General features: G+C 35.8%; 1 protein-coding gene across 1 annotated transcript in view; it reads right to left on the bottom strand.

Annotated features, from left to right (window-relative positions):
• Positions 1-13,624, bottom strand: part of LOC127437819 (reticulon-4 receptor-like) — a 120,657-nt gene extending 107,033 nt beyond the window's left edge. The window contains exon 1 of the mRNA XM_051693021.1: positions 13,241-13,624. Coding sequence (XP_051548981.1) covers positions 13,241-13,262 — 22 coding nt within the window. The 5' untranslated portion in view covers positions 13,263-13,624. The remainder of the gene's footprint in view (positions 1-13,240) is intronic.
• Between the last annotated feature and the right edge of the window lie 230 nt (positions 13,625-13,854).

The following is a 13,854-nucleotide window of genomic DNA, read 5'->3' as shown; positions in this document are numbered from 1 at the left end:
TTAGTGTCATGGAGCCTATATTTTAAATATAATTTTTGGATGTTACACATACTACCGTTATTGTAAATATTACTTTTATTTATTTTCATGTATTATAAAAAAAATTTCAGCTATCACAAGAAAACAGCCACAGCAATGGCAAGTCAGGGCCTTACAACATCAACACCAAGTAAGCAACCAAGTTTGCTGTGCCATCCAGCATCAACAATCGGAGATGATTCTGATCGGTAAGTTTGTTTTAAATCTCTAACTTTGTGTATGAATCTTTGCCAATGTCAACATTACCAATATCCAAATACAACACTGTGTGGTTTTATAATAACAGATCACATGCATGCCTATGCCTATGTTTAGCCTTGCTGCACACACGGTTATTTAGTGACATTGTATTGTTATGTGTACAGTGATGACTTTGGAGTGGCAGAAGTTGGACCACTAGCAGAGGAACAAGGTTTAGAGGCTTTGGAAGAAAGGTAAGTGATTCCTTATAATGCCTAGAAATTATCTCAATATGTCCACTGTGAATCTTATTCGGTGCTTCTACATTGTGTGGTTGTTTTTATTTATTATCCAATATGTACTCAGACTTGTTTTGTGTGTAGCATTAAATCCTTGGTCCTTTTGGAAGACTCAGTTGTAATAGATGAAGAACAGGCATGATTTGGAGGGTGACGTGGCTTCTGACTTTTCAGATGTTGGTAATGTCCCACCAATGTGCGTATATGCGGTATGTATTGCGAAATGCCCAAAATGTATAAATATTAATGCAGTTCTGTGTTGTTGATAACTTTCATTTGTATTTGGCACTGCCTATATCTATTTTCATAACTTTTTTTTTACCCCCGCCGAGCTGGTGGTGCACTACAGAATATCATTGACAGACTCCCCATTATCAGTCTTGAAGAAAGTGTAATAGACATACATGATCTACTACAATAATGAATAGTAATATTATTGGAAAACTATCAATATGATGAGATGTTTGTGTAATAAGCATATGTCAAATGTAGTTGTATTGATTGATGAATGTTTGAAAATGTTATCTTTGCATTACAGGTCAACTTCAGATCTCGAGTCCTTTCAGAACCACATTCTTATGTACGCTGGTAAGCCGTTTGCCTTTTCTCCTCCAGTGTATGAAGCAAGGACACTCCTCGCTTCACTGGATTACAACCACCAGCCGGTGCATGTCAACCGCAAAGGCAAAGTTTCGTAAGTCATACTTTTGAAAGCATTACATTTTCATTTTAGATGAACAAATAAATTCTGATAACTCAAGTTCATTACAGAATCATGCAAACACGGAGGTGGGTGTGACTTGATAGAATTAGAAAATTCCTAAATGGAAAACCACACAGTACGTTTTGTCTTGCAGACAAAAGAGAATATACAGTAAGAAATCCAAACGTTACCGTGTCCACACAATGAAGGTTGCCAAGGACTACAGCTACATCCCTCAACTGCAGCGTAAAATCCTAGGAAAACATTTGAACTCTGCTGGGGGAATCAGTAGACGGAGAAGTCTCAGGATGGACGACCCACGGACTCTTGGTGGTCTTCCCGGAGTTGTGCCTCCACCATCAGCTGAACTGGCCCAGGCACAAATCAGAAGAGGACAGATATGTCCACCACCCCCATACAGTACTATCAGATCTATCTATAAGGATCCACTTTGTTTATGATTCCTGCAACAATAGGTAATTCAGGCCTATAAGTATTGCCCCGTAACGTCAAGATGCACTTTTCTACAATGCTTTAAAAATGTTTGTTACCTTTCCTGCTCAATCACCTATTCTGTTGATTATATGCTACTGTAAATTCATTTAATTTCATCAACGGTCTCGTGGTTTTTTTTTTTTTTTACAGACAAAATGACACCCATGCTTGTACTTTATAGATTACTGTTGATGCATAACCATGTGATTTTTCTACTGGTTGAATTGTCAGTTGTGTAGGTCATCTTTACCAAGTTATACAAGGCACAAGTGCCAGGAAGTTTTTTTTTTTTTCCAGCTCTCCTAATGCACACCTGAGTTCTCTGTCCAGGTAGCTCTATTTCCAATCACCAATCAGCATAATGTCATATGCTGGATCAGCTGAGCAGGACTACAGCTGGAACAAATACTTCCTGGAACTTGTGCCTTATCAGAATGGGTTGGGGAAATACTTGTGTACCTAATTCTTGTTATTTTGTTTTCATATAGTAGATGACTTCTGCTAAATGAGCAAATGGAGCAAAAATAAATAAATAAATAAATAAATAAAAATGTTTACAGAACAATTGTTTATTTATTAAAGCTAACAAAACTTGTAAAAAAAAATAATAATATATATATAGTATAAATACTTCATATATATATATATATATATATATATATATATATATATATATATATATATATATATATATATATATATATACATATACTGTATATATATATATATATATATATATATATATATATATATATATATATATATATACTGTGTATATATATATATATATATATATATATATATATATATAGATAGATAGATAGATAGATAGATAGATATAGATATAGATATATATGGACATTGTAAATATAGATTGTATATAATTTTGTGTTTTTTGTTTTACTTTTATAAAATAAAAAACAGTGTAGAACAAATAAAAAATAAATTAAAAAAATTATGTTGGAAGAATGTACACACAGGAACATCACACACAGTTTTTAATTTCACCTAAATTGTGCTTCCTTGTAGCCAACATAGTTGCTAAAGGAGTCAGGGAATTTGTCTCTTACTCGCCACACGCAGCAGCTCGGTATTACCACCCTGTTCCCAGATATGTATGTTGCCAGATGGTGAACTGGCGATATGCAGAGTACCGATACTCTCTGTTATCTACCCCTGGGTCCTGTCTGTCAGTGAGTGCAAGAATGTTGTTCCATGTCTGTCTAGCCAAATGTAGGATGTCCTCATCAAGACAATAAAGTTCCATATGGGCCTTCCTGCTGAGACACCTCTCTGGATTTTGACCACAAGCTTTGGAGTCTGTCCTCCTCCGTAACATAATCGGCTCCTGCTCTTTCCCTCCCCCTCCCCCGGGCTCTGCCTCTTCCCCTGCCCTGCACTCCACCTGCACCTCTGCCATGACCCCTTCCTCTTGCCCTCCCTCTTCCTCTATCATCACTGTCACTGCTTTCATCTATTGGAGCTGCATATATTTCTGAGCTGGATTCCTGAAATGAAAACAATGAAATATTATGAAACTGATATTTATATATTTCCATATTTGAGGTATGCTGATTCACAGTAACTGACATAAACAATGTTAATCTGTAATTATTCAGCAAGGTAAACTACAATAATACATGAAATGAACGCTAGACAATGTTCAAGATAATGCAAAAAGACCTATTCATTAGTGTAACGTAACTTGGTTATACAGAAAATATATACAATCTATTATTATAAAACAATAGCACATCGATACATCAAAATGACAGTTGTGATGGAATCACATCAATACTGAACTGTGTCAACATATTTATAATGTACAGTCTATTTTATAAACAGCTGCTGTCATCATCCACCAAATATAATATACAGTATCAAAGTTTGTACAATCATAACTGTGTAATTTTAATTATGCTACCTCACCTGTTAGCATGATGTCGGTGAATCATGTTCAGTCTCTTTGTACGTTACGTCACAAGTGCAAGCACAAGCAAAGGTAGCTGGCTGCAGTTCACTTAACGGCCACAGGTGTCATTAATAACAAAACATTTTGAATCTTATATACTGCACCTTTAATCGTAAACACACTGATTGTATAAATATGAATGGTGATGACATGGCAAAAAAAGTCACACCCACAAAGCATGGTAAACGAGAAGGAGTTTAACGCAGTTCAAAAACTGATCTGAAACAACTCTGACCTACTACCCTTTTCTCTGCTGTCAAAATCACCTGCTGTCCCTCCTTCAGGGGAGGCTGTCTCCCCTGCTGCCCCTATGGGAAGTACCTGCCCTGCTACACCCTCTTAATGTCTGTCCCTCTATGAGAGTCAGCTGAGGCTGTTTCTCCTGCTGCCCCTGCTGTCTCTTCTGCTACCTGGAGAAGCTGTCTCTTTTTTGACATTACTCTATTTCTTGACAAAAGCCTATGAATAATCTGTTTAGCTATTGACTTGCCATTTAACTATGCTAGCTATCCTAGCTAGCTACCACTGTAGCTGTTTCTTCCTCATCTGGTGGTGGATTTCGCTCTCTCTTCTTGAAATATTTAAAAATGCTCATGATCTGAAAATCAAGGGTACAAACATTAAGCTTAAAACAGCAGCGTTACTTCAACATGATTAGTTAACATTACAAATAGCCTAACATAACATGATGAGCCAACTTGCTCCTCACATGCTGAAAATAGTTATGTTGTCAGAGCCACTGGAAATAACGTTAATGTTAGATAATTAGCAAAATATAACATTACATACATTATACACTGTTTTTCATGACAAGCAGCCGGATATGTCAGTCGACATAAGCAGGAGACTAACAGCTAACGTTAACGTTACCAAACATAGCTAATGTTAGATTAACGTTATTTATCAATGATAACTTTTGCAGTAACTTTATCTGTTTGCTGTCGTACATTGATAATTGATCAAATTGTGTTTGGACTAGTGGATAACAGCAGTGGATACTGTAACGTTAGATTTGTTCACCATTTAATCTCATTGCTGTCTTGAAGAAACTAGTGATATGTTAAAAGATTTCTAGATAAAATGAAGAGGTTTATTTATTTATTTATTTATTTTTTTTAAGAGATTAAGAGATATCGTGTGTATTTTTTTTCCCCTATAGGTACAACACATGATTGTACTCACTGGAACCTCAAATGTCCAAAATGTCCAATATACCATTATCTAGTGTGTTATTCCCCAAGAAAATTTTGTTTTGACCTAAATAACAGAATGTACAATAAACTGTGACCCTCTAATCCTATTTGATTTAAACCCGAAGTAGAAATCTATATCGTATAGAACTTCTGTCAACGCATGAACGCAAACCTTCTGGCTCTTACAGTCGAATTGTGCTGATTTCTACAGTAAGAGATGATGCAAAAAGATAGCTGCTAATGGATCTGTGGTGTTAAAGGTCTACAAATTCATGGTTGCTGGAGTGAAACAGTGAGAAAAAGCGACAGAAACAGAGAGTAAAGGTGGGTGTAGATGATCAAACACAGATACTAAGAGAAAAAACGATGAGGCGAGAGAGTGACTTATAGTCCAGACAATGGCTCCAGTCATGCACCTAATTTAAGGTCATCCTGTATTCGGTCTGATTAACTATTTACCAGCCCATCCGTCATGAACTCTATTCAGCTACTCACAGATAATGCTCATATCCAGATTAAAGAATGAATGTTTCATTACTATGGGCGTGTTTGGCTATAAATGGTTGCTGGCTGTAGCATTCATATTCAGGTACTATAATGAGGAAAAAAAGAGGTTGAATAACCATTAATTAATCTTTGCCAAAGAACACAGCCAGGCTACTGCAGCTTGAAAGATGAGAGCAAGCGCACTTGTTCATTTAAAGCTTTACTGTTTGCTTTAAATGGGAGAAAGTGGTGGTTGTCTGGAGCTAATCCTCAGAGGGACACTTTACTGTATGTCCACTTCTTGTCAATTATGGTGTGAGTTCCAAGGCGCTGTGTTTGGTGCAATTAGATACTCTGACCAGGCAGTATCTGAAATGTTTTTACATACAAACATTTATGCAGAATTGAATGCAGGAAAGTGTATGGTTAGATGTTAGATGAGTGGACCCTAATTAACAGTAGCATTTGCTCTAGCGTCTAGATATTACTAATAATAGCATATGGCTTTGGAAATGTAAAAATCTGAAATTTTAAGGAATGTTCCGGGCTCAATACAAGTTAAGTTCAATTGACATGATTTGAGGCATAAAAAATAAAAAAAATAACTTACTTATGATGATAAGTAGTATTATAAATTATTATAAGACATTTATATGACAGCAAAAAACACAGTTACAGTAAGGTACTTACAATAGAAGTGAATGAGGCCAGTCCATGAACATTAAAATACACACTATTTCAAAAGAATAGCCACAAGATGTCAACATGATACTGTATTTGTTGAAAACATGATTTTAGAGTGATAAAATTACTATTACTATTACTAACCTTATTTGTGTAAATGTAATATGTAGTAATAATAATAATAAATGTAATAATATTACAATTTTGTTGTCATGATAACAACGCCGGTTAACGCTGTAATACTGGTAAGCGATTAAATCACACTAAAATCATGTAGAACAAATATTTTTGGATCATGTTAACATGAATAATGTTTACATCTTGTGGCTATATTTTTGAAACAGAGTGTATTTTTAAGTTTATGGACTGGCCTAATTCACTTCCAATGTAAATGCCTTACTGTAACTGTGATTTTTTCCATTGTTTTTTTTTTTTTTTTTTTTTTTTTTTAAATAATCAAGTGTTTAATAATAAACAAGTTTTATTTTGTGGTAATCAACACTATACAACAAATGCTGTTGATTGAGCTTAGCTTGTACTATACCTTTTAAATATAGACTTTAATAAAATGTTTTACAATAATACTAGTCCCAGCCTTGCATAAAAAAACACTGGAAAAAAAAAAAAAAAAAACCTATGCAAGGTAAAGAAAATACAGAAAATTCCTATTCAGTCTATATAATGTTATTAATTTTGCACACTGAATGGCCTGTGCAGTTGATTGTAATATTACTAAATGTTAATTAAAAATGTATGTTTGATTTTAAGGATATTTAGCTACTTTTTTTTTTTTTTTTACTAAACAACTGTTGGTATTGTGTTGATTTGCCACTTGACATACAATGTAAAATCTTGGTTCTGAAGCAAAAGCATTTGAGAACCACTGATTTTGAGGATAAGGAACAAATGGATTGTATAGTGTACATGCATCAAGAACAACAACAACAACTATTAGGCGAAAATAAAAATAGTGCCACCAAGAAAAATGAACAAAGATATTGAAAATGTATCTTAGCTGTGCTGTAATTAATTTTAGGAGAAACATATAAACCAAAGTCCATACTTAATCCATAGTCCATACTCAGTAATAGTGAAACTTTTGAGCAATAAAATTTTCCTGCGCGTTTGTCCCTGACACGTTATGTAATTGTATGGATTACAGGATGGTAGAAACACTCTGCGAGATTACAACGTTGCAAATGCTACACAACAATTATGGCACCTCACAAAGATATACTTTTTCACAGATTTAAGTTTTGAAATAAATAAAGTTTCACTGCTAGATCGAAAAGCATTTTAGTAGTCAAAAGCTGCCACATGTAGTTTAAGCACTTGTAGCTGCCAGTAACACCATTTCATATCTCCTCGAGGCATGACTGCTAGGCTTATTTTGCAGAGCAGATTTCACCATATAGTCATACACAAGACAAACAACCCATGTTGCCTACTGATTGCAAACTTGCTGAAGTGCATCTTTAAAAGGTCACTCAATTGATGCAGTTTGGTTACTCAGTTGAGCACACGGCATGTCTAATGCATGTTAGATTATTGCTTTGGATTAAGTTCACATAAAGGGAGGATTTGATAAGGTTTACTTGAGTCTGCCTATTCAAGCATCTCTAACCATTTCCTTGTCTCTCAACATGTCTACTTGCTGCACTATTCACACTAGATGCAACAGCATTTATTATTTTTTAAGGGCAGAATTGAATCCACCAATGTTGCATAACATAGCATCAGCTACATACAGCTTTGGGAACCCACGAGATACAGAAAGCTTGTATTTTTAGTATTCTAAGTGTTTCCTCCAACCTAAGTTCCATACAATTGCATAATTTGTCAAGGAAAAACCTGCAAGAAAATGTTATTGCTGAAAGGTTTCACTATGTACTGGGTACAGACTATAGATTGAGTATGGACTTTGTTTTAGATGTTTTTCCTAAAATTCCTTAGGAGAAATAAAAATAGAAACAAATGAGACAATTGTTGGCATACAGTTCGGGTATTTATCAATGAAATGAATGTGAACAGCACAGGTAATTAAATGTTTCAATATCTTTGTTTTATGTTTCTTGATAGCACTATATTTAATTCATGCCTATAGCTGTTGTTGTTCTAAATGAATATATACAATCAATTTGTTCCATATCCTCAAAATCATTGGTTCTCAAATGTTTTGCTTCAAGACCAAGATTTTACATTGAACATCAAATGGCAAATCAACACAAAACCAACAATTTTATAGACCAAAAAGAAACAAAATGTCTTAAAAATCAAACATGTATTCATTTATTAACATTTACTACCATCAACTGTTAGGCCCAACAGTATGGAATTTTTTTAACATGACATAGGCTGAATTGGAGTTTTCAGTATTTTCTTTTACCCAGTGTAATTTTTTAAAATTGTTTTCTACAATGAGGGCATGTCATGCAACCTTTCCATTTTGCCATCTGCCTAATTTGGCAAAGTTACATGAATTTGCATCAAAATAGAGAGTTTTATTTGACATCATCAACAAAAGATTTGGGAGGCACTCTAAAAGTTAATAAGCCTTTATATTTTGCTATCCTAACGATGTACTATTAATGGTTAGTTGCATTTTATTATTTGCATTCAGCATTGTTTTTTGTTTTTTCCTGCTGTCTGTGACTCTGTTAGAACCTGCGATCCACTAGTTGAGAACCACTGATCTATATCCGTAATGAGTCATTAATTGCTTCCTGGCTATAAAGTGGGGTTTCCGGTCTCTCTGTAACTTATTTTAAACGGTTGACAATGCTGCCATCTCAACGACTGACATCATTGAGCAACCCGGTTTACACTTACAAAAGCAATAATTAGAACTGATCTATGTGATAATGGCTTGCTTTGTATTGCTGTCAACACGAGAGCTCAAGAGGCTGATTTGTTTTTTGTTTACACAGTATGTTGAATAATGGCAAGATTCATGTGCAAGAATCTTGGACATAAAGATCCAGCATGCTTTTGTTGTTTCTAGACAATAAAATGCAACATGTAGCAGTCGGTTGGATGTTTGCTGTCAATCTAAAGACTATCTGGCAGAAAAAGAGAAAGATCTGTGACCTTGATATTTTTCTCACTCCAAAATACTCTAGAGAAGCTTCCAGCTGCTTTCTGTGCAGGAGCCATTTTGTGATGCCTTGCAAACTGCTTTGAAATCAACTGTTTCCTGGTAAATATGCAGAGACATTATATATTAATATTAGTAATCCATCCATTGGTAGATTTCTCCCCCCATAAAATTAATTGTTTGGATTTGTGGTGTTATCAAAAGATTGCTCTTTTTTTTTTTTTTTTTTTTTTTTTTTTTTTTTGAGCGTCCAACCAGCCCGGCACAGAAACTTTGACCCTGTTTACATGCACTTAAGAAAACGGTTTATTCCAGGGTTTTTGCAGAAACTGGCATTCTGGAACATCTTGTACACGAGAAAGCCGTTTTCCTTATGCCGTGTAAGGGATAAAGAGAAAGCGGTTTAACACACCCAGGTTTTCCCAGGCACTGTTCTTTTCAGATTTTTGGAGATGTGCATGAACAAACCAGATAACAAATGTCATCGGATGGAGCCCAACAAGTCAACACAGCAGAAAGAATTCAACATTTCTTTAAGTATGGTGGGAAAAGCACATACACTAAACTATACCCATTTATACACACCAGTGTAAAATACTGACTGTCCCTCACATTCCTGGGACTATCTGTTTGCTCAACCAGTGGAGGACAGGGGGAGTGTTCAGGAAACTGGTTTGAAAACAGTCAAGCTAGCCTGATTCACTCTACATGAACCCAAGTGAATTTATTTCAGCTGATACTGTCTTTTGCACCCGTGTGTAGCAGATGAATTCCTGTAACAGAGAGTTTTCTCAGCAGAATGAGCCTTCCCTCTCTAACAGAGCTGCTCTGTGAGTCGGTACTCTCTGCAATGTATTCTGATTATCCTCATCATTTGGTTGGTAATATGAGACTTAAGTGGAAATGATGTCTCCGTATTTGTAAATAACTGATGCTTCTTGAGAGGATCTTGTTGAGTGAACAAGATATACTTCATCAATGCATGAACTACAGTACATGGCATGTTTTCAGCATGTTAAACATGTTTTAGGGACTGACTGGGAGGGAAATGGAATGTTTACAATTGCAAAATCTCTCTGAGAAAATGCTCTTCAGACAATGACTCCAAATCAAAAGTCGAATTGCAGACTCAATGGCTACAAGCTCAAAACAACATTTGTTCAAGATATACATTTGTTAAATTGAAAAGCTATTAATTCCCAGAGCTAACCATGCCTACTAACTAAAATGACATTTAAAACTAGATTTGCATTTCCTGAAGGAAATACCAGCAAAAGAATAATGTTGAAGTTTTAAGGAAGATTATGTCAAATCAACCAGAGGCTCATATTTATATGTTTATTTATTTATTTATTTTTACTGGTGAAAGAAACATATAAATGATGGTGAAAGCCAAACTATTAAATGCCATGGATAAATATTTACTGAGTAATCTATTATTTTGACCCCTCAAAATGACAACTGGGTCAAAAAAATAACCATAGAAAGGTGGAAGCATCATTAGTTTTACAATCATATTTCATATTTTATTTTTACACAGAAAAAGATAAATATATTTTTGAAAATCGGTTGACTTCAGCATCCCTTGTTGGAATATACTGAAATGTAAGTACAAAAAAATTTATTTATTTATTTATTTATTTATTTATTTTTTCAAAGTTGTAGTGCCTATAACTCCAAAAGTATTAAAGTTATTCTGTTATCCTTTTAGATTCTAGATTAAAAATAAATAAATATTATTAATATGGTTAAATTCCATAGATATGTGGCTGTAAATGTGGCATGCTAAAATTTTAAATTAATAAAAAAAAAAACAAATGTGGGTTGTCCATGAAAACAAAGGTATGAAGTACAAATAATGTTAAAACTAGATATGTACCATTATTTATTCACACAAAAACAATATTGTAAAATCTCTCATTTTCGAGAGTCCAAAAATATATGTGGCTCTCCAGTTTGCCTGTCTAGCTTATGGATTACAGAAATGTACAACTGCAAATCTCTGGAATGCATTGTTACCAAAGGTGCTGAAATCCTACTGTATTTGTATTTATTTTCTTGTTGTTCTTTTTCTGTCTTGAAAGTGTCTGGGTGAAGGAGACTGACAATAGTATAGAGATCCAAATCTTGGTGTGATTTTCCTGATATAGTATGTTGCTTATACATGTGTCAATGAAATAATTACAGTTATTATCTACTTGCCAAGTCCTTGAAAGGGGCAAAAATGAGACAGTCAAAAAGAATGAGAGAAAGCTTTTCTAGTAGGCTGTCAACAATCAAAATCACTTCATTTTAGTTTTAATTACAGGATCCACAGTAACAACAAAACCAACATACATCGTTTATCATCCAAATATCAATACCTTCACGGAACACATTAAGGAAATTAAAATGTTTTATTCATTTTTCTTTCCCATTTCTTCTCTCTACCCCAGCAAATCCATCTACACAACTAAACTACCCCTCGATCTCATCCTTTACACTGCCAGTTTCTCTATGATGGAATATTTAATGTATTTTCAGCTCAATCAGGTTAGCTCAGTGAGGCGGGAGGGGCCGCAGAGACCCAGTGGGTCTAAACACAGTGAGAAGAATCTGTCCATCTGGCATCCTAAACAACATCGCAAATCCGTATCCATTTACCTGAGAAAGCAAATCATGAGGAAATACACCGGATGGCCATGGCATTGCCTTATTTATGTTTAATTATGCAATACCCTTTTAATTGTTACAAAGAATCTAGAATGCATTGCGTAGTCGAGAGTTGTGCAGTGAGCTACTTCTTTCCTTAGGGGAAGCTTCACGGATTCAGACACTGCTGTATTGGGGTGGAGCATTGCTGCTTTTTACCTCCCCTCAAAGCTTCTTGATATCTTGTGATGTGATCTTTAGCAAGATCGGTTCACCAGCTCACAGGTGCAAGCAACAAACATTGCTGAGTCCACTATGAATTCCTAATTAGACAAGGGATAATGCAGCACTGATGTTGTTTCAGTTCTAAGGTGTCCTAAAAAAAGATTTGGGTTGAAAACAGCAAAGCAGAAAGCTTAACTCAGATCTCAGTATCTTTTTCTCAGTCTTTTCAGGACCATGGACAGCGTCTCTTTCTAAATCAACGCCCTAAGTAGAATGAAATCCAAATGTCAGACCTTGGCTACACTCTGTCTGATTAAACTTAATAGAAAAAGGTCAGCCAGTAAGTGTGTACGGACCTCCAATAGCTATGAATTATGGAAGAGGGGAAAAGGGGGACTTCTAATGACTTTCATCTCCTGTCGGATAGCCTCCTACCAACCAACACCCTGGATCATCCATTGCAGACCCCATAAGTCTTCTTCATAAAGGCTGAAGAGCGCCCAATGTCGCGGATCCCTTCATAAGCTCGCACTAACGAGTTGGGAAACATAAAACCGGACAGGATAGAGCAGAATTCCCGTAGAATTCCTCTCGCGTCGTGCCAAGTCAAAGCAAAAACTGATGATTCCTCGCCCAAATATCAAAACGATATGAGTGGAACGTTGAGTCACTCATTTACACCGCTTGCGACGCGACAAACCAAAACTCATCAAAGAAAAAAAAGAAAAAAACTAAGCGTCGCGCTTGGAGTGTACAGACATCGGGTGATTATAACGGCAGCGTTCGAGTTTTATCGCGTCACATCGTGTCGCTTGCAGTGTAAATGAGGTGTAGAGACCGTTCAGATCAAACGCGTCCGTGCGCTAAAAAACGCAGCGCAATGAATAGAACAGACAGGTGTCCTGAGACATGCGTTTTTAACAGTTGAAGTTATTTTTAACTTGACACGGCTTGTTTACATAGAATACATAATAATAATAATAATAATAATAATAATAATAATGAAAACAGCGCGGACGGACTGGAAAACGTGTTTGGTGTGAACGGCCCCTGAAACATTAGAAATGTGTAACCTATATGTTACCAGCTTCAGACATTATTTTCTTATCTGGCATTCTAGCGAAGAACTCGCCTGAGCTTAGCGATATATGCGCCAACAACTACACAAATCGGTTGTTTTATGAGATAAACATCAATCAATTAAATACATATAACTTTTAAATGATTTCTGAGACTTACCCTCAACAATAAAACTCTTCATGTTTTACGAATAAATCCAGTAAACAAGTAATTCCAGAAAGAGGTCCTCGTTGGACTGAAGAAGACGTGTTTTCCTCGTCGACGTAAATTAATGAACAATTTTGCGAACCTCACGGAAGGTGAAGCATCATTCCGGTCGTTCAAACTTTACCCGACTGTCGCCGTATTAGAGGAGCGGGACGGAGAACAAAGTCTCCCGTTGATTCCTCCCTCAGTCATTTGGGAATGTGTGGAGAAATACAAAAATCGCAGTAACATCCAAACTCAAAGATCAGCTTCAGATTGGCGAGACAGACCAATGCCACATCCAGCAGTTACCGGTTAAAGCAGAAATATTCCAACGATCGGAGTGCCCGTGCAGCCGCGCTGGAGAGACGGAAAGAGGCAGTGGCGCCGCGCGCGTGCACTCAGAGAGAGAGAGAGAGAGAGAGAGAGAGAGAGAGAGAGAGAGAGAGAGAGAGAGGCAAAGAGTGAGAATGTGTTTTTTGTTTTTTATCCAATCATTATTTAGGTGTTTTGCTTTTCTTCGTGAATTTTTAAATAAGTATTAATATGCTATTGTTTTCGTTATTGTCGTTATTGTTATAACAAGC

This window comes from Myxocyprinus asiaticus, chromosome 4, assembly GCF_019703515.2.
Source record: "Myxocyprinus asiaticus isolate MX2 ecotype Aquarium Trade chromosome 4, UBuf_Myxa_2, whole genome shotgun sequence".
Taxonomy (NCBI): Eukaryota; Metazoa; Chordata; class Actinopteri; order Cypriniformes; family Catostomidae; genus Myxocyprinus; species Myxocyprinus asiaticus.
This window is presented reverse-complemented; position numbering and strand designations above follow the sequence as displayed.